Source organism: Lissotriton vulgaris, chromosome 1_1 (genome assembly GCF_964263255.1).
Source record: "Lissotriton vulgaris chromosome 1_1, aLisVul1.2, whole genome shotgun sequence".
NCBI lineage: Eukaryota > Metazoa > Chordata > Amphibia > Caudata > Salamandridae > Lissotriton > Lissotriton vulgaris.
Window position 1 is genome coordinate 1,089,541,014 of NC_141685.1, and position 19,550 is coordinate 1,089,560,563.

Genomic DNA, 19,550 nt, shown 5'->3' on the forward strand with positions numbered 1-19,550 from the left:
GGGGAATGGGTGGGTCAGTAGGAATCTGCGACTAAATAGAGTCTCTATCAGATAATGCATTACCAAAGGTAAGTAGATACTTTTAGCCACAGATTCCTTACCTTGGAATAGATACCCGAGCAAAACCTCCACAGAGGGGGGTCTGCAGACCAATTTCACATGAATGATGATTGTGAAGTAGTGTGGCTCACTGGTTAGAGGCGGCAGACCCGAGAGCAGAGGACGGCCCGGGACCAGGGTTCGATTCCCGGCGCGGCAGGTTTCTGGACCAGGGTCAGCGGACTCGATAATTCTCTCGCCTCGGTGCCCACTCTGATCAGCGATCACACTCGGCAACTCTGGGCATTAGCTTGCCTCATCTTCACTAACGGCCCCACCAGACCGCGGGGGATGCCTGGTCTCACCCTGGAGATACCCATTAAGGGACCATCTCTCAGGGAAGCCAGGAAGGATTTCGCAGCGGTCGAAGCGCCTTGGGACCCTACGGGTAAGTAGTGCGCTATATAAATGCCAATACATTTACATTTACATTTAAGTCCTTCAGGACTGAACGGGCAAAGTGCCCATTGCTACAGACCTGACTTTCCAGACAGTAGTGTTTGATAAATGTGTGCAGGGAAGCCCAGTATGCTGCCTGGCAGAGGTCCAGGACCGGAACGTCGCCAGCTGTGGTTGCAGCTTTAGCTCTGGTGGAATGAGCATGCAAACCCTCAGGGGGTTGCTTCTTGGCCAATGCATAGCAGATTTTGTTGCAGAATAAAATCCATTGTGAGATAGCCCTCTTCTGCACCTCCTGTCCTATTTTTCGCTGCAACATACCCCACAAAGAGTTGGTCATCTATGCATTACTCTTTAGTGCGGTCAAGGTAGAACGACAATGCTCTTTTGGGTCCAGATGGTGAAGTTGCGCCTCTTCCTTCGAGGTATGAGGCAGAGCATAACAAGTAGGCAGAGTGGTTTTTTGGTCTACATGAAATGTAGTGACCACTTTTGGAAGAAAGGATGCTCTTGTGCGCAGCACCACTTTGTCTGGGTAGATGTTTAGATAAGGCTTGGATGACGAGGCCTGAAGCTCACTGACCCTCCGGGCAGAAGTTATTGCCATCATGAAGGCTGTCTTGATAGTAAGGAGTCTAAAGGGACAGTTATGCAAGGGTTTGAAGAATGGAGAGTGTGTACTCCATGAGAGATCAAAAGTGTACTTGTTTGGATTAATATCCGTTCTTTCCAGTCGTCGTACAAAGGCCAGAACTACTTCAGATTGCAGTGAGATTCCGGGATTCAACCCATACACTAACCCGCAGACTGAGAGCTGAGAGCAGGGACCGAACTGCATTTGTCAGCTTTAAAAACTTACAGAAGAACTCTGCTCCTTGAGTATTGAAACTCTTGTCTTTTGGATTCTGTCTATTTGGAATCAGAAATAATATACGCTGTATATGTGGAAATAGCCTTGAGGAAGCCCCAGTGCAACTCGCCAATAGGGGGCGAAACACGTGTCGGCTGTCCATGTTTCACTAAAAAACAATAAAGATGTCTCACTGCAATCTGAAGTAGTTCTGGCCTTTGTACGACGACTGGAAAGAACGGATATTAATCCAAACAAGTACACTTTTGATCTCTCATGGAGTACACACTCTCCATTCTTCAAACCTGTCTTCCTTTATGAAGCTCAAGAGGTCCAGAGCTTCGAGTGTGTCTCCAACTACCTACAAAAGTAGCTTATCAAAGCGTTGTTTAAACCTTGGAATCCTTGGACCTTTCTGTTTTGTTGGTAACAGTTATGCAAGGGCTCAAGCGGAGCGCACATCCGTAACTTCAGGAACAGATTAAGGTCCCAGTGAGGCATAACAAAAGGAGTGGGAGGACACATATGTTGTAAACGTTTCAAAAACCTATGTACAATAGAGGATTGGAAAAGGTAAGGTTGGTCAGTCAACTGAAGACAAGCAGAGAATGCAGAAAGGTATCTTTTAACAGTGTCTAGAGCACAGCCCTGCAGGGCAAGGGAAATAACGAACAAGAGAACCTGAGAGAGGAGGGCAGAAAGGAGATTATTGTGTCTTTATGTACACCATGCTAAACATTTTGCCGACAGTAGGCGTAAATAGTCTGGTAGTGAGATGCCTAGTGGCCAAGATCATTACAGACTTCAGGCAGAAGGTCGGAAGCTGCCAACTGTCGCTGCTCAATCTCCATGCAAGAAGGCGGAGCATTGACAAGTTCAGATGGAGAAACCTCCCCTGCTTCTGCAACAGAAGATCCTCCCAAAGGGGCAGCCTGATCGGAGGACCGATGGCCATGCTCAACAGCTCAGGACATCAGACTATCCGTGCCCAATCCGGAAGCTTAAGGATGACTTGAACCTGGTCGAACTTAAGAACTCTGGCAGAAGTAGTATGGGCGGCAAAGCATACAGGGGGCCTGAGCTCCACTCGAGAAGAAAAGCGTCTCTGAGCGAGAGCTGCTATACTCCCGTGTGCAACACTACTGACATTGCACATTCTTGTTGCTGGCGATCAGATCTAACCAAGGCTCTCCCCACTGTTGAAAGAGTCCTTGCTCCACCTCCAATGGAGACGTCATTCATGATCTGCTAGGCATCTTCGGCTGAGTTCATCCGCTCTGGCGTTCAGAGAACCAGCCAGATTTTGAACAACCAGGGATATACCCTGCTGCTCCAGCCACTTCCAGAAATGCAGGGACTATTGACAAAGGGTCCATGACTCCACCCGCCCTGCTTGTTTCAGAACCACATGGTGGTGGTGTTGTCAGTGAACACTTGCACAAGCCTTACCAGGATGAAGGTTAGAAAGACTTTCAATGCCAATCGGATCGCTCTGAGCTCCAATAGTTTGATGTAGTGGCCAGATTCCGCAGGAGACCAGAGTCCTCTGATCTCCACCTCTCCCAGATGGCCGCTCCATCCCAGGAGAGATGCTTTCGTCACTATTGTCAGATCTGGTTGGGTAAAGGAAAGAGGTCTGATGCTGACCCAATAGCAATTCGTAAGCCACCACTCCGTTCCCTCAGAAATCTGGACCATGTTGAAGAGATTTCCCTGATGCTGCCCTCACTGGAACTTCAGGTCCCACTGCAAAGCCCACATATGCCAACAGGCACGTATCACAAGAAAGATGCAGGAGGCCATGAGGCTCATCAGCCTCAGAGTAAGTCTCACAGAATTCCAGAATAGAGGATGAAACATCAGTATTATAACCTGAACATTCTGGACTCACCGTTTAGGAGGATAGGCCCGAAACCGCTCTATGTCTAGAACAGCTCTGATGAAAGAGAGCATCTGAAAGAGTCAGGTGTGACTTCGGCCCATTGATAGTTAACCTCAGCAAATGCAGGAGGTCTACCGTAGTCTGGAGGTTGGAGACGGCAGCCTGGGGCAACCCTTCCTTCAACAGCCAGTCATCAAAATAGGGAAAGACTAGCACCCCAGATGAGCTGCAACCACCACCATCATATCAAAAGGGAGCACAACAAACTGAAAAAGCTTGTGGCCCACAGTTAACAGCAGGGAATGCCTGTGGGCAGGCAGGACTGGAATGTGGAAGTATGCGTCTTGCAAGTCCAATGCCACCATCCAGTCTCCTGGGTCCAGGGCAGTCAGGATCTGAGTAAGAGTGAGCATCTTGACATTCTCCTTCTTGAGGAAGAAATTGAGAAAGCGCAGGTCGAGGATAGGACGTAGAGCTCTGTCCTTTGTGGGCACCAGAAAATAGCGGGAATGGCAGCCACAACCTACTTCTGGTACCTGCACTCTATGGCTCCTTTGACCAAAAGATGAAGAGATAGATGGTCCTCCATCAGCCTTTCGTAAGTAGGTGGCATGGAGGGAGGGATAGTCTTGAAGGGGAGGAAGTAGCCCCTTCGGACAATCTGCGAAACCCAACTGTCCGATGTAATGGACTGCCAGCAGGGCACATGATGGCGAATCCTGATGATGGTGAGTTACTTACCTTCGGTAACGATGTATCTGGTAGAGACACAGTTTAGCTGCAGATTCCTTAACTTAGAATATTCCATAGGCGTCAGACTAGATCCGGAAAAAAATGTTTCCTGAGCAGTACCTCTGCGCTAGAAAGGCAGCCAGTAACCACATGGCTGAACTGCAAAGTACAATAAGAGCAGAACAACATGTGTCATGGCGAGAGTACCAAAAGTGAGTAACATCAGAGCACGTGCACCAAGCTCCCCACAATGACCTATGAAGAAGAACATAGACCAATACAACTTTCAACTCAAGTGTATGAGCATAACAAAAGGGGCCCCAAGACAATTGAGGGGAAACAAAAGGCAGAGGTAGGGTGGAAGGAACATGGGATCTCCATGCCAGAAACCCCTGGGCGGAAGATCAGTAAAAGCAGGTATCCTATCCACCCAAATAGAGAAAGGGTGGAGAGCCAATGCGCTAGAACAGAGCAACACACCCGGCCCCAGAGGCAGGCGAGCCAGAGCACCCCTCAAGAGGGCCAAGGCCACCTGTGAGGAGGCCTGTGGGCAGAACCCCACCTGAAAGGCCGTCACAGAACGGGGAGGATGGATGGGCGTTAAGGAATCTGCGCTATACTGTGTCTCTACCAGATACATCATTACCAAAGGTAAGTAACTCAGGCATCTGATAGAGACATCTAGCTGCAGATTCCTTAACTTAGAATAGATAACAAAGCCATACCCCATTGGAGGGGGGTCTGCGACTGAAAACCCACCAAGTTCCCAGAGAAGGAATCCGTCAATAATATGGACCAAAACACGGTGGGGACAGCAAATGCCAGCAATTCCGACACCAGACTCATGAAGGTCCGCAGGGAAACTATGAGAAGGGGCGGCAAAGGCACCACAATCCTGCAGAGGACTGATGAGAAGGCAGTCATCCAGGCAGAATAAAAGAAGGAAAAACACAGAACAAATAAGGCCAGTGTATGATGAAAGAAAGTGTAAAAACTTCTGAAAAAAGAAGTGCAAGGTAACACCAGATCCCACAGATTCGCAATGAACACCGTCCCAAGGAAGGATGAGACAGTAGGTCACACATGACAAAGGATGCCAAGAAAGGAAGGTGAGGGAACAACATCACCATGCCTAGATATACAGAACTGTGGCCACCAGAAGAAACATGCATGTGGATGACATGATGCACACAAGGAGACAGTGGGTGCCATGAAGCCTACACCACGCCCATAGAAAAACCCACAGACTGAGGTATCAGGATGTCAAGCCGTCCACCGTACTCAAAGGCGCCAATGGCAAAGGAGAACCGGGACAAAAAACGCCAGCCCAAGACACAGAGGTCTCTTGCTCACAAGAAAGAGAGAGAGAGAGAAAAGAGAGATGTGGGGTAAGGACCCCCAACACCAGGCGTTGAAGCTCAGTAAACATGCATGCAGTAAGGGTTACCCCTTGAAGCAAGGGAAAGAACTCCGGAAGAATGCCCCAGGGAAAAGAGACTTCCCAGCAGGTGCCAACAGCACCAGTGCGGAGTAGATCACAGCAATTGCAAGATACCCAAAAGTGACTGCATCCTGTCAACGAGGAAGGAACCCTGGCCTCCTGTGAGACAAACGGGGATACCGGCCACACACTTCACGAGGAAGAGTGAAAAATACACAGACAGAAGATTGACATGGAGTGGAACATAGACCACTAGACCACAGTGAGTCATAAACAACAGAGGCAGCCCAGAGGCTGAAGCTGATAACCCTCAGCGGGGCAAGCAACAAAGGGATCGGAGTCCCTGCCAAGGGAGAACAGATGGAAAGAGAACACTAGGCAACTACAACAGTGATGTAACTACCGGACATTCCACTGCCCATAGACAAAATACTCCACTGGATTCGAGCCATGAGAGAAGACACAAACACATCCCCACTCCAGGGATGAACCCGAACAGAACGAGCCAAGACAGAGGTGCAAGGAACACCGTTGGCACCCTGTGACAGTGAACACAGCAGGCGTGTATACAGAACATGGAAAAACTGTTCCGGAACACAACACACCCCAAGGGGCATGGGCCGACAGGCAGAAAGAACACAGCAAAGCTGAAAGAACACGCCATGGAGAGCCAGGCACAGCAGAAGGCAGAAGAGGGCTATGGTCCAACCCATACAGGACAACACCAAACCTGTGAGGCTTAGCAGCGGGGGCGTCCCACCAGTAGAAAGAGCGGGGTGAACCAGGAAACCCGCAGCAGAGACAGAAAAGAAGCAGGCTGCAGAAGAAGCCTTCGAAACTTCCCATGACAGTAGCTATACAATAGCCAACAAGTACCCCACATAGGGTATGGTACATCCCAACAAACAAGAGACACCTCTTGAGACAAGCTCCTAGGCAGAGGACTCAAAAAGTAATATACAAAAACAGCCTCACCAACTGAGGATCGGCCGGAGAGGGCACCAGCGTCATTGCGACATCAGCTCGACGTCAAGAGCCGCCAAAGATGCCTTGTGCGTCCGGTGGTGGAAGGCGTTGACACGACCTCCGGCGTCGCACAGCGTCGAAACGGCTTCAACTCAATGTCGAGTGCCCCGGTGGAGCCTCGTCCACCTGGCGCTGGACTGGCGTCGACTCGACCTCCACCACGGTTGAAACCTGCGGTGAGGAACGGAGTCGACTGAGGAGCGAGAGCTGTGCTGCAGCCGCAACCGGCGTTGAAGCAGGGAGCCACACAGGGCTGTGCGAAGACGACCTGGAAGGCTTGGACGTGCAAGGAGGAAGCCCTGATGATGCAGCGACTCCAGAATCGGAGTCAGGGTGCTCGACAGGTGCTGAGGGCAAACCCGCCGGCAAAGTCCTGATCTGAGCCCCAACCCCCTCTGTGGGGCGCGATGGCGCACCAGGCAGAGGGGGTGACCCAAAGATGGATAGCAAGGCCTGAGAATAGGCCTCAATCTGGGCCCTAGTCGGCCGGGCGCCAGGAAACGGCGGGTGGGTGGTGGTCGACTCCTCAGGATCTGTGTCCGCTAGAGACTGGGAGTTACGGGCCCCGCCGTCAAGTGAGGTCGGCGACCTCCGCGACTTCTTTTTCTTATGCGTGCCTGCGGCATCAGAACAACACCAGCGGGAACAACTCCACGACCTGTCCCGAATTGATCCCCCAGCACGAGAAGGAGACCAGCGGCGTGGGGGCTCCGAACGGGACATCCGGGCGGTCAGCAACTTCATGCGACGTTCCCGCAAGGGCTTCAGCCGGTGGCAGGCGCACACTCCTCGGAGTCATGGTGCTCGCCCAAGCACCACATACAGATCACATGTGGATCCGTCGCCAACATCTGCCGCGAACAGGAGTCAAACGTTTTGAAGCCCGAAGGCATCAGACATTGTTCCCAGACTCCAAAGAAGGCCTGAAAATCAAAAATAGGCCAGAGGTAACCGCTTCTCCGGATCTGCATTGGGACGCGGAAAAGAAGAAACTGATGTCAGCATGCCGGGGGGGGCCTATATGGCTCTATTGACGTCACTTCCGTGGACAACGTCAGGTCGGAACCAGGCAACGCCACCACCCGGCGTGCAGAGGTACTGCTGGGGAAAAAGGTTTTTCCGGATCCAGTCTGATGCCTGGGGAATATTCTAAGTTATGGAATCTGCGGCTAGATGTCTCTATCAGATAAAGTAGACTAGGAGGGTTTGGAGGCTGCAGCTGGGGGTGGTGGTGGGGGGTTTGTTGGTGGACTGACTCAGCCGCTGTCCACCCAACCCACAGGGCCAGTACGAACTGCGGCCATGCACAGGCTGGAAAGTTTGAGCGACGCTGTGGGTGGGTGGGCAAGGATGCAGCAGTATGCCTCTCCGGTGGCCCCAAAAGAAGCAAAAGGCAGATTGAGGGTGACGAGGAGCCACAGAAAGGCCCAAGGACTTAGCCGTAGCCCTGTTATCCTTAAAGCACTTCAGCACTAAATCTGCCATGTCTCTGAAGAGACCGGAGCCATCAAAGGGCATGTCCATGAGTGATGTCTGGGAATCTGTAGAAAAGCCAGTAGTCCTCAACTGGGCATGGTGTTGCTGGGCCACAGTCAACAAATCTGCTCCGCTAAGTGAGTCATTGGAGTCTAGTCCACAGAGAATGGTGAACTTGACGGCATTCCTCCCGCCGGCAACAACCTGGAACCGTTGCCTGCACCTGCGCAAAATTATCCCACAGACTGCTGGAATAGCGTCCCAATGGGGTGGTGGATGAGGTACTTTGGGTCCCCTGGAGTAGGAGGTGACAGCAGGCAATTGTCCTGTTCAGAGGAGCCTCTTTGCTGGGACCAAGTCCAGGCAAGTCATCAGTAAGTGTCTCAATGAAAGAGAGAAGCAGTTCCGATGGGGACAATTTCGACTGACGCACTACCGTCAAGACATTATTCTTGACTGCCTCCAAAGGTAAGCAAAGGTCTAGGACCTCAGCTGCCCTCCATACCACCATGGGGAAGGAAGCTCTGTCACCGCAGCCACAGTAGGGGGAGAAAGCATGCCAATATCTGGAGAAGTGTCTGTCGGTTGGCTTCACCAGTCCATTTGTTCCTCATAAGGCTGGTATTTTTCAGAGTACAGTGACCCCAACATTCCTTTCCCGAGTCCTGTCTATAAGAAAAGGGCTCAGGCTCTGGCCTGGAAGGCATGGTTCCAGTTGGCGTTGGAGCCGGCGTCGGATAAGGCCCTCCCACTCACTGTCAGAGAGGTGCCGCCGGTGGTGCAGAGAACGTCGTCCTCAGGTTCGCATTGGGAAAGGTCAAGTTGGCATGACCGCCGTCAATCTGGATTCATCTATGGATCCTTGGGGCCTAACTGATGCCGGTGCTGGAGCCGTCAGCGTAAATCCAGTGGAGGACCCTCCTGTACCCACGGGGCCCGAAGTCGTGCCAGAGGGAACGGGCCACCCAAAGATGAGATGTATGGCCTCGTAAAATCCTTTAAATTGGGTGGGGCTCACTCCAGGTACTGGAAATTAGGGAGGCGCAGAGTAGACTCTGGCCCTGGCTCAATTGCAGAGCCCGGTGTCAAGTGACGATGGTCGTTCGTCTCATAAGCCGACGGACAAGGTGAAGTCGAAGCACAATTCGACTTCTTGTGGGACTGCGATTTACCATAGTGGATCGACAACTTGGAGTGTAATGATAACCTCGAGCTCCATAACCACTCCCGGGACCTTCCTCTTGACTGGGACCTTGATTGTTGCCATGTCGCACATTGAGATGCCATAAGCTTGAGGGATCGCTCCCTCAAGGCCTTCTGGTGCATGGCATGGCAGTCAGGGCAGGCTTTTGGGTTGTGATCCTGCTCGAGGCACCAGAGGGATACAAGATGCAGGCTCGTCACCGACCTCTGTCTGTGACAGGCATCATAGGGCGTGAATCTGGCCTTCTTAGATGACATTTCTGCCACAACAGGAGGTAAACCTGAAAAAGACTAAGACAAAATGTCAAAAAAACCTAGTCAAAATATGACTAAGAGGTAGCTCTTCTCAAATCTGCGCTGGCTGGGGCAGAAAGAAAAGAACGGACGTTAGTGTACCTGGGTGCGCCAATATAGGCAGCAAACAATGCCAACAATGCCACGCGGAGCTGAACCATGCCACCTCTCGGCACGAAGGGGTACTGATCACAAAACAATTCCGGATCCAGTCTGACACCTGGAGAGAATTCTAAGGTAAGGAATCTGAGGCTAATAGTCTCTATCAGAGAGTTGGGAAGAAAAAGATTTGGAGACATGGAGATTCGACTGTGAAGAGAGCAGAGGATCATAAGGGGAAGATGTTTGAACAGCAGCTGGGTTTGGAATTTGAAAGAGCAGTGGTGCATTGATATGGCCTGGAGGTATGGGATGTGGTCAATTGAGGCACACATTATGGGAATTGAGGAGTAAATGGTTACATCCTGATGCGGTAATGTTACACCAGGGAATAAACAGTCTGCTGCAGGCCACAGAGCTGGAACTGATGAAGCTGATGAAAAAGGACTACGTTCTGCTGTGGGACAGATGCAAAGGATGTTGTTCTACTGAGAACAACTACTATCCAGAGGGGTACGGAGGGGTACGGAGAGGGACGACGAATCCAAAGGAATTAAGGTGATTAAGTACACTGAGATCATGTGTGTCTAGTGCTTTTAGGCACGAACTGGCACATATTTTGTTGCAGGGGAACAGGCTATATTTAGAGAAGATGATGGAGAAGATGAAGGAATGGATACATGAGACGTGAATATTTGAAGGAACAGAAACAACACTTCGGGGGAGGGTTTTACTGGTTGCGAGTGAAGGCTCAATAAAGAGAGATGGATAAGCGGGCAAAAGATAGCACAGAGGAAGTAGAGGAGGAGAGAAGAGGAACTGGGAATCAATGAGGTGGGCCTAGTGCATACTAGACAATCAAGTAAGCGGTGGTGGGACAGAAGGGAGAACACATGAAGCTAGTCATAACATTAAGTTAAGGTTGTTGTTCAGGTGAAGAAGTGGGGTGGAAAGGTGAATACCCTTTAGGGGTGGGGCAGGGTTAGTGATAAATGATGGAGCTTTGTTTAGGGCATGTAGGCATGTGTGGCTCAGCAGAAGGGTGTAAGTGGGGGCCATCTTGCTACAAATAAAGGCAGCCTTGTGCACACAGCATAATGGAGCCACTATTCCCCTTTCAACAGGGCGCCTGAGTGAAGAATGACATTGAATGCAAGTGGATAGCCAATACATGAAAGGTGAGGAGGGAACACTGGGTTGGTGATAAGTGAAGACAGATATGGGGAGTACAGAACAGGACGGGTGAGTGCAAAACAGAGGGCAGGTAAAAGTACATCAGTGAGTAGAGAACACAGGGCTAGTGAGCAGAGAACACAGGGCAGGTGAAAGCAGAATACTGCATGTGAGTGCAGAACACAGGGAAGGTGAGTAGAGAATGGAAGGCAGGTGTGTACAGGTGAGCAGAGAACACAGGACGGGCAAGAACAGAGGACATGAGGATACAGGACAAGCCTCAACATAAGAGAAAGCAGTACAGGTGGGTGTTGAACATAGGGCAGGTGATAGCAAATGAATAGAAAACACAGGCCTGCCTGGTGAGTAAAGAACACAGGCCAGAGGAGATCTGATTTTGACTTTGTGAGTTTACAGAATGCAATGATAACAAGGTGTACACTGATACTAGGCAAGAGTGTTATACACAAACAGACTAAGAACTATTAGATTTTCACCGGAACAGTTCACACACTAGACAGAGAGAACCAGTCCTCCCATAATGCATTGGGAGAACTGGTGTAAGGCGCTCTGCGTGTGAGAATCCTACCCATGAAACATTAAAAGGCCCACCCCTGCAGAAGAAAACGCCATTAGGTGTCTATGTCAATAGGACTGCACCTGAGCATTGTTTACTACTTTGCCGCAGGCACTTCCAAGCTGCAAATAAACACACCAGGAATATTATTCGCTGATGAAAGGAGAAGAAAAATATGTGAAAGGAAAATGGTCACATTGACTGAGCAAGTACCTTACTGCTCTGCTATAACTTTAAAATTAGGGTTTAAAAAACAGATTGAATTGCATATAATATAGTGCACCAGAAACACTGATGTATGCCCAGCAATGTGTGAACCATCCATGTGTAAAGCATACCAAGTGATTGAAGGCGAGAACCCACGGCTCTGAGAAGCCTAAAATGATTTTAGGTGACAAAACATCAAAACTCTCACCTTCCCCAAACTGCTCTAAAGATCTTCCGGATGCACCACAGGCGCACACAGACGTTTTAAGGGAGCTGTACTTACGGTAGCGTGACTGAAGAAAGAATGGGCTAGGCTGGTGGCTAGTACAGGTGAGAGGGCAACACAGAACATGTTAGCAGAGGCAGCAGGAGAACACAGGGGAGGATACTGTAGGTGAGCAGACAGTACATCAAGTGAATGCAGATGCGTCGAGACACAGGTAGGTCAAATGAGAGGAGAAGACAAGGCAGGTGAGTGGTTAAAACAAGGCAGGTAAGTGCCGGTGAGCAGAGAACGCAGCAGGTGAACTGAAGTGATTACTTAGCAATGTGCTGGAAAGTAGAGAATGCAGTTCAGGTGAAGGCAAAACACAGAGCAGGTTAGGGGAAAATATATAGTACTTGAGCAGCAACCACACAGCACAGAGCAGAGCACACAGGACCAGTGGATGTGGAGCAACAGAACACATTTCAGGTGAGTGGAGAACACACAATAGGTGAGTTAGTGTGATTACAGAAATCAGGGCGATTGGGTTGAGGTAAGTACAGCACACAGGGCAGATGAATGTACGTGACTAGATAACAGGACAGGTGAGTAAAGGAGAAGGGCATATGGGTGTAAGTGACAGGGTAACACAGGACAGGACAGGTGCGGGAAGGTGAGTACATGACAGAGCAGATGAGTGTACATCACAGGGTAACATAGAACAGGTGCGTGGGGTGAATAAAGGACACAGGGCAGATGAATGCACCTGACTAGATTATGGAACAGGTGCATGCAGGTGAGTAAAGGACGCAGAACAGGCAAGAGTACATGACAGGGTAACACACAATAGGTGTATGCAGGTGAGTAAAGGACACTAAGCAGGAGAATGTACATGACTGGATTACAGGACAGGAGCGGGTAGGTGACTAAAGGACAAGGGCAGATGAGCGTTCGTGACAGGGTAGCACAGGACAGGTGCAGGCAGGTGAATAGAAAACACAGGACAAATGAGCAGCGATCACAGGCAGGTATGTGCAAGTGAGTAGAGAACACAACCAGGCAGCTGCAGGCGAACAGAACACAGGGCAGACGGCACACAAAGAAGGCAGACTGGTCAGGAACACTCACGTAGAGGGCGAATTCCCGGGGTGCACTGCTGACGCTTCCTGTGTGAGAGATGAACCGTGAGATGTGGTCCACGGTCAGGGCTGTGGGGCGAATCCTGTGGCTCAGTTTCAGGACCGCGCAGCCTTGGTGTCCACGCAGTGCCCAGCAGTTCCCAGGGGTGTTATCCGGCTGTTAAGGAAAAGTAGCCAAGATTAAGAGCTGACAAGATTGAGTGCTTTTACAGTGATCGACACACACTGTACTGGTAAATATACAGAGGGACATATTTATGAGCCCCTTTGCTTCGCTCTTGCAACAAGCAACGGTGGTGCAAGAGCAACGCAAACGAAGGATGAGATTTATGAAGCCACGCAAGGCCACCTTGTGTGGCTTCATAACTCTTGAGGAATGCACGCAGCGCTAATCGGTGCGTTGCATTACTCTGCGCCAGGGAGGCATTTCCATTGGTGCTGCGTGGGTGTTCGCATGCAACATTTATGAGCCCCTTTGCTTCGCTCTTGCAACAAGCAACGGTGGTGCAAGAGCAACGCAAACGAAGGATGAGATTTATGAAGCCACGCAAGGCCACCTTGTGTGGCTTCATAACTCTTGAGGAATGCACGCAGCGCTAATCGGTGCGTTGCATTACTCTGCGCCAGGGAGACATTTCCATTGGTGCTGCGTGGGTGTTCGCATGCAACATTTATGAGCCCCTTTGCTTCGCTCTTGCAACAAGCAACGGTGGTGCAAGAGCAACGCAAACGAAGGATGAGATTTATGAAGCAGCACAAGGCCACCTTGTGTGGCCTTGTGTGGCTTCATAACTCTTGAGGAATGCAAGCAGCGCTAATCGGTGCGTTGCATTACTCTGCGCCAGGGAGGCATTTCCATTGGTGGTGCGTGGGTGTTTGCATGCAACATTTATGAGCCCCTTTGCTTCGCTCTTGCAACAAGCAACGGTGGTGCAAGAGCAACCCAAACAAAGGATGAGATTTATGAAGCCACACAAGGCCACCTTGTGTGGCCTTGTGTGGCTTCATAACTCTTGAGAAATGCACGCAGCGTTAATCGGTGCGTTGCATTATCCTGCTCCAGGGAGACATTTCCATTGGTGGTGCGTGGGTGTTTGCATGCAACATTTATGAGCCCCTTTGCTTCGCTCTTGCAACAAGCAACGGTGGGTGGGTGTTGGCATGCAACATCCATGGATGTTGATGCATTCCCAGATTTATCAGAAGTGGCACACCAGGAAATGTGCCAACAACCTACGCCTCCCCAGGTGAGTAGTAACGAGGAGAAATATATTTATTTGTCCTTGTAAGTTCATCTTTCCATGTGTGCTCCAAACTGCAGCACATAGAAAGGAAAAAGCCTCTCTGGATTGTTTTGTGCCGGAAGGTGCCCTACCCACACTAATGTAAATCTCCTTACAATGCAGGCACCATGGTGCCTTGCATTGGCGCTAGGCAGGCAAAAGGGAAAGGACAGAAATGCGCCATGTTGCCTTAAATATGGTGCATTCCTGAATTTTCCTTGTCACGCAGTGCAGCCTAGCGAGGTGACTTGCTGCGCTGCACTGCGTGACTTGCCCATAAATATGACCCAGTGTATCTAAAGACAATCCAGCAGGGTAGGCACTGACGGAGAATAGCAGGACTAGGAAAACTGATGACGTGACGTGACGTGGCACATCTGGAGTGACTCGCTAGTCCTGCCTTGTGGTGGTGTCATTTTTCCTAATAATCCCTTCCAAAATAGGAACCTTCCCTGCTTGTAGTTAATAGTTCTCCTAGCCTGGACTTGTAGTGCAAGCAGTTCCCCAAACTCGGTCTTCTAGTTTCAGCACTTTCCATAATCAGGGTTTGCAGTGCCAGGAGATTCCCTTCATTTGACTTGAAGAGCCAGCAGTTTCCCTACTACTGCCATGCAGTGTCAGCAGTCTCCCTACATGTACTGTTAGGAGTCTGCAGTTTCCTTAGCCAGACCTGCAGTGCTAGCTGTTGCTAGTTCTTCCCTGAAGATGGCACCACAAAATAGAGTTAGGCGACCTGCTGGCACTGCAGAAAAGCACCCAAGAGATGGCAGCACTGAATGACTTACATGGACTAATGCGGACGAGGCAGTGTAGAGATAGAAGAAGTGCTGGCACTGCAGAACAGGGTTTAGTGAGGTGCTGTTACTGTAGAACAGGACTCAGGGAGGTGCTGGCACTCCAGAATATGCTTCAGGGTGGTGCTGGCACTGCAGGACAGCACTTGGGGAGGTGCGGGCCAGCAGAACAGCGCGCAAGGAGATGCTGACACTGTAGAGCAGGTAATGGCTCAGTGAGGTGCTGGCATTTCAAGACATGAGATTGTAAGGAAGAAGGATGGTACAAAAAAATAATGACTGAAGTTGTGTATTCAGGTCCAATAGGCTCGAGTGTGAGCGGCCAGCCGCAGAGACAGATGTGGGAGACGGGGGTGGGTGCGAAAATAAGGAGTGGGCACAAAAAACCCCCCAAACCATTACATTTTGGAGAAAACAATTGCACTCAAAATACATTTCAGTTAAATTTCTTACTCCAGTTTGGTCTTCAGTGCCAGCGCCAAGCATTAGCAGAGGCGCTAGAGCAAAGGAAGCACTGCTACTCACCTGAAGCATCACGTCAGCAGGCTTGGAGTACTTCCAGCAGAACCAGAAAATGCAGAAAGTATTGGAGTCACTTTTATAGCTTTCACTGTGGGCGACGACACAACCCCCTAGGAAGAGACACAAGCATGAGGGGTTCGGCTCTGTCCTAGTCCATCACCTCCAGACTGACGAGAAACCGGGAAACATCACCACTGCCATCAACGAATAAAACCCATTCACCCGATAACTACCAGCAGACACTAATTCCAGCCCTGCTACTCATAAGCAAACATCACCTTGAACCATAGCACCAAATAGGAGAAAAAGCAATAAACCTAACCCCAAGCAGCAACTATCATCTGAAGCTAAGCAGGACACAACATCTCTCTCCATGCCACCAACCAAGCCACACAACCTCTACTTCCAGAAACTAAACAGGTCACATACATTCTCCACCTAATACACCAACCATCATATGGCATCTCCACTCCCTGACACATCAACACGAACCCCAATGATGGCACAAACAAATCCTGACACAAACCAGTAAACACCACTTGCAACCACAACAACAAGCACAATATATTACTTCTAACTCTGACACCACCAATGATATACAACAACCTGATAGCAACAAGAAACCACCACTTCCTAACATTCTTCAAGAAGAAACCACTCCCACTCCCACAAACACAGACATCAAGCAAGGCGTAGCAACATCACCCTTGATACGAAGCAGTAAATACCACCTACACCCCGACACTAACCAAGCCACCCATATCATACTTGATAACATCCAGCAAACACCACCCCCACATGTGCACTAACTAGCAAACACTACCAGCAAACCAGACATCAAGCAGAACCAGGCACCTCCACCCTTGCTACTCCGATCTCACACTATAAAGGATAAAACGCCGTCCCCACCTATGACGTGGGAGTGTGAAGGCTGTGGGAAAGAGGGCTATCTGCTAATAAACCAAGATATGCAAACATCTCTGTAAGCTGTTCAAAATTGCATATAAGGTTCACTTGTGCAAAGCCTTTACAGTTAGGGAGAACTCTCTAAGGAAATAAAGGGCCAGATGTACAACCCTTTTTTGTGGTCGCAAACGGGAGATCTGCCAGTTTGCAAATGCAAAAAAGGGTCCAGGCATGTACATACGCTATTTTGCGAGTCACTGACTCGCAAAATAGCGTTTGCAACTCTCACTATTAGGAAGGGGCGTCCCTTCCTAATAGCGAGTCTCAATGCCATGTACTATTTTTTTGTGACCGCAATTTACAGTTGCGAAACACTAGTAATTTACCACCTTCTTTAAGTAGGTCGTAAACCACTCGCAAACGGTAATTGGTCTATGTGAGTGTGTGCAAAAATATTTTTTAAGAGCAGGTAGTGGTCCCATGGACCACTTCTTGCCCTTAAAAACTGAAACAGAAAAGTTTCATTTTTGTTTTTTAAATGCATCCTGTTTTCCTTTAACCCCTTGACCGTGGTGCAAATTCCGCCGTGGTGTTGGGGAATTAATGAGTGGGCGTGTTTCCGGCGGCCCCCGACCATCCTCCGCACACGACCACTGTGACGTCGGACGGCCAGGGGCTGCCCAACGCACGCAACGGGTTAAGGTAAATGGGAAACATAAAAAGAAAAACTGCTTTATTTACAAAAGCAGTCACAGACATGGTGGTCTGCTGACTCCAGCAGGCCACCATCCCTGGGAGTGCTAGCCATTCCCAATGGGGTTGCAAATTGCACTTGCCTCATGAATATTGATGAGGCATGCAACTTGCGACCCCTTTGGGAATCGCAAACAGTGTCTGAGACATTCACTTTTGCGAGTAGCAAATTGCGAGTAGCAGTTCGATGCAATTTGCAACTCGCAAAAGTGAATGGTCGTACATCTGGTCCAAAATGCCTGTAAGCTCAGATCTCATTACTGTCAGCGGTTGTAATACAAAAATGTGAACATATTCACAAACAATTTGTAGAAATTAAATATAATCCCAAAAAACTCCTATATTGTATATGGTATAACGTAGGCCCCTGACTTGTCTTATAAGGATACTGCAAGTAACAGAGGAGTTCTGTGGCCATATACAAGAACGCGGCTGAAGGCTCAGTTCCTTTATAGGGTTATGGAACTCTGAGGTGACTTTCAATATCCTTCCAATGTATGGTAGGAAATACGACTTTCCAAACACCATCACCCTTCCCAGGAAAAGAGATAGGGGCCAGCAATGTTCCCTCTAATCTAATTATTTTCCTCTGTGTGCGGCAGTGGAGGGTCTCTGTGCGCTGCAACCATGGCTAATGTGCGCCAGGAACCAGACCGCGCATGCGGTGCCAAATGTCACTCAAAACGTTTACTTTAAATAAAAAGTGAAAAGATGGTGCATTTTCACTCATTCAGTGCCACAACAAGGGTCTTAAGGGCAGTTTGCAAATTGGATAAACACGCGAAAGGGCTCTGATTAACATCAATACTTTAACAAAAGCCCACAATTGCTCTTGCAGCTGCGCATTACTAACAAAACAGTAGAGCCAGTTTAAAAACACAGCGTGTACTTGCAGAATGTACACGCTGTGTTTTTAAACTGGCTCTACTGTTTTGTTAGTAGGAGATTGTGGCATTTTGTTAAAGTATTGATGTTAATCGGAGCCCGTGGACAACAATATTTTTGCTTCACGATATTTGTGTATCACAATATTTCCCCCGATATTTCTGCCTCCTGATATTTACAGCTCAATATTTTGTCCAAACACCATAAAATCATTTACAATATTATAACCTCTATCATCTCTCAAAGTCTGGAGTTTGTTGCCTTTAGACCCCAGATTCTACACATCATTTCCACCTATGCCGTCAGTGTTAAGAAATACCCCTTGTAGAGCACATACCCAGTCACTAGTGAGATGAATGCAGGCAGGGATCCTGTGTCAAACCTGTTTTTACATCCTCACAGCCTCTGACCTTGTCAAGACGATCTATGCCATTTATTAATCCCAGCCTTAAGGGGTCTGTTTAGTGAGATTTCCGAAGTAGAAGTTTTCACTTGTGTCTTACAGAGCACCCTCGGCATGAAACCCAGTGCAACCCTTACCAAGCTGGGAATAAATAGCCTGTGGTACAGTGGCCCTGGTATGAAATAAGTTGTAGAGCATGCCCATTGAGCGAGGCCCTAAAAAGGGAGCTCATGGAACTGCGCAGAGTGAGAGCTCACTGACACAGCGGAACACTTGCAGCAACCCTGAGCCTTAGAGAGAGAGGCTCAGCCCCCGTTTACAGAGCAAAACCAGACAGCACTCCATAGCACAGCAGGCCTTGCAGAACGAGAGTCAGCTCCACGCCTTTTCTGAGTGCTAGGTGAACCAGCAAGTGCTGGAACCAGGACCTGTGAACTAACGCAGTTTACGGCAATTATCAAAAATCACCAGGCCGGCCCCTTATGTGAAGAGACATTGCCTTGTAATACTTTCTGTGGCTAACTTTTTTATCCCGAAACACTTTGCCAGCTGGGATTGTAGTTCTCTCTTTTTCCTATCACTTAGAACGGGCATGATACAAACCCAGCATGCAAAGTTCACCGGCTTTAAAGAAAATGGACTTTGTGGGCCTGGGTTGCTTCTTCACTGAGCTACTAGAGTTTGAGGAGCTCCTGGGCACATGCGACCTTCCTTTTCAAGTGATTTGAAGTAGTTTCAAGATCAGTTTAGAGCTTCTCATTGCTCAAAATGGTGTAATTTCTGATGAGTATCTCTTTCCATTGACTTCACTGCTTGGTTTTACTAGTGAAAAAGTGTCACCCTAAGTATCCCCCATTTGCCCATTGAGCATCACTCATAAGTACATGGACACCATAGAAATGTTGCACATGAGCAATTTGAAAACTTGTAAGCTATATAATTATTCTATTTTCACCAGTTGAACACTTAATACTCAAGTTCTAATGGAAGGAGACCCTTTGAAAGTCAGCAGTACAGTATTATATTTATGTAGCGGTCCCAACCAAGAGTACCTGCCTGAACCCGCAACGTAGGTATATAGTAGTTCAGCTGACTTGCTGTGGCTGTTATTATGTTATGTTATGTTATGTTAAACGGGGTGCTTCTATAGCGCACGGCTACTCCGAGGAGTGTCCCGGCGCTGTCAGAGCCTCACAGGTCTA

General features: G+C 49.1%; 1 protein-coding gene across 1 annotated transcript in view; it reads right to left on the reverse strand.

Moving 5' to 3' along the window:
• LOC147748645 (uncharacterized) overlaps nt 1-19,550 on the reverse strand; it is a 126,210-nt gene that overhangs the window by 47,183 nt on the left and 59,477 nt on the right. Inside the window, exons 10-11 of the mRNA XM_086928368.1 lie at nt 15,405-15,511; nt 12,792-12,959 (exon numbers count right to left, since the gene is read on the reverse strand). Coding sequence (XP_086784494.1) covers nt 12,792-12,959; nt 15,405-15,511 — 275 coding nt within the window. The remainder of the gene's footprint in view (nt 1-12,791; nt 12,960-15,404; nt 15,512-19,550) is intronic.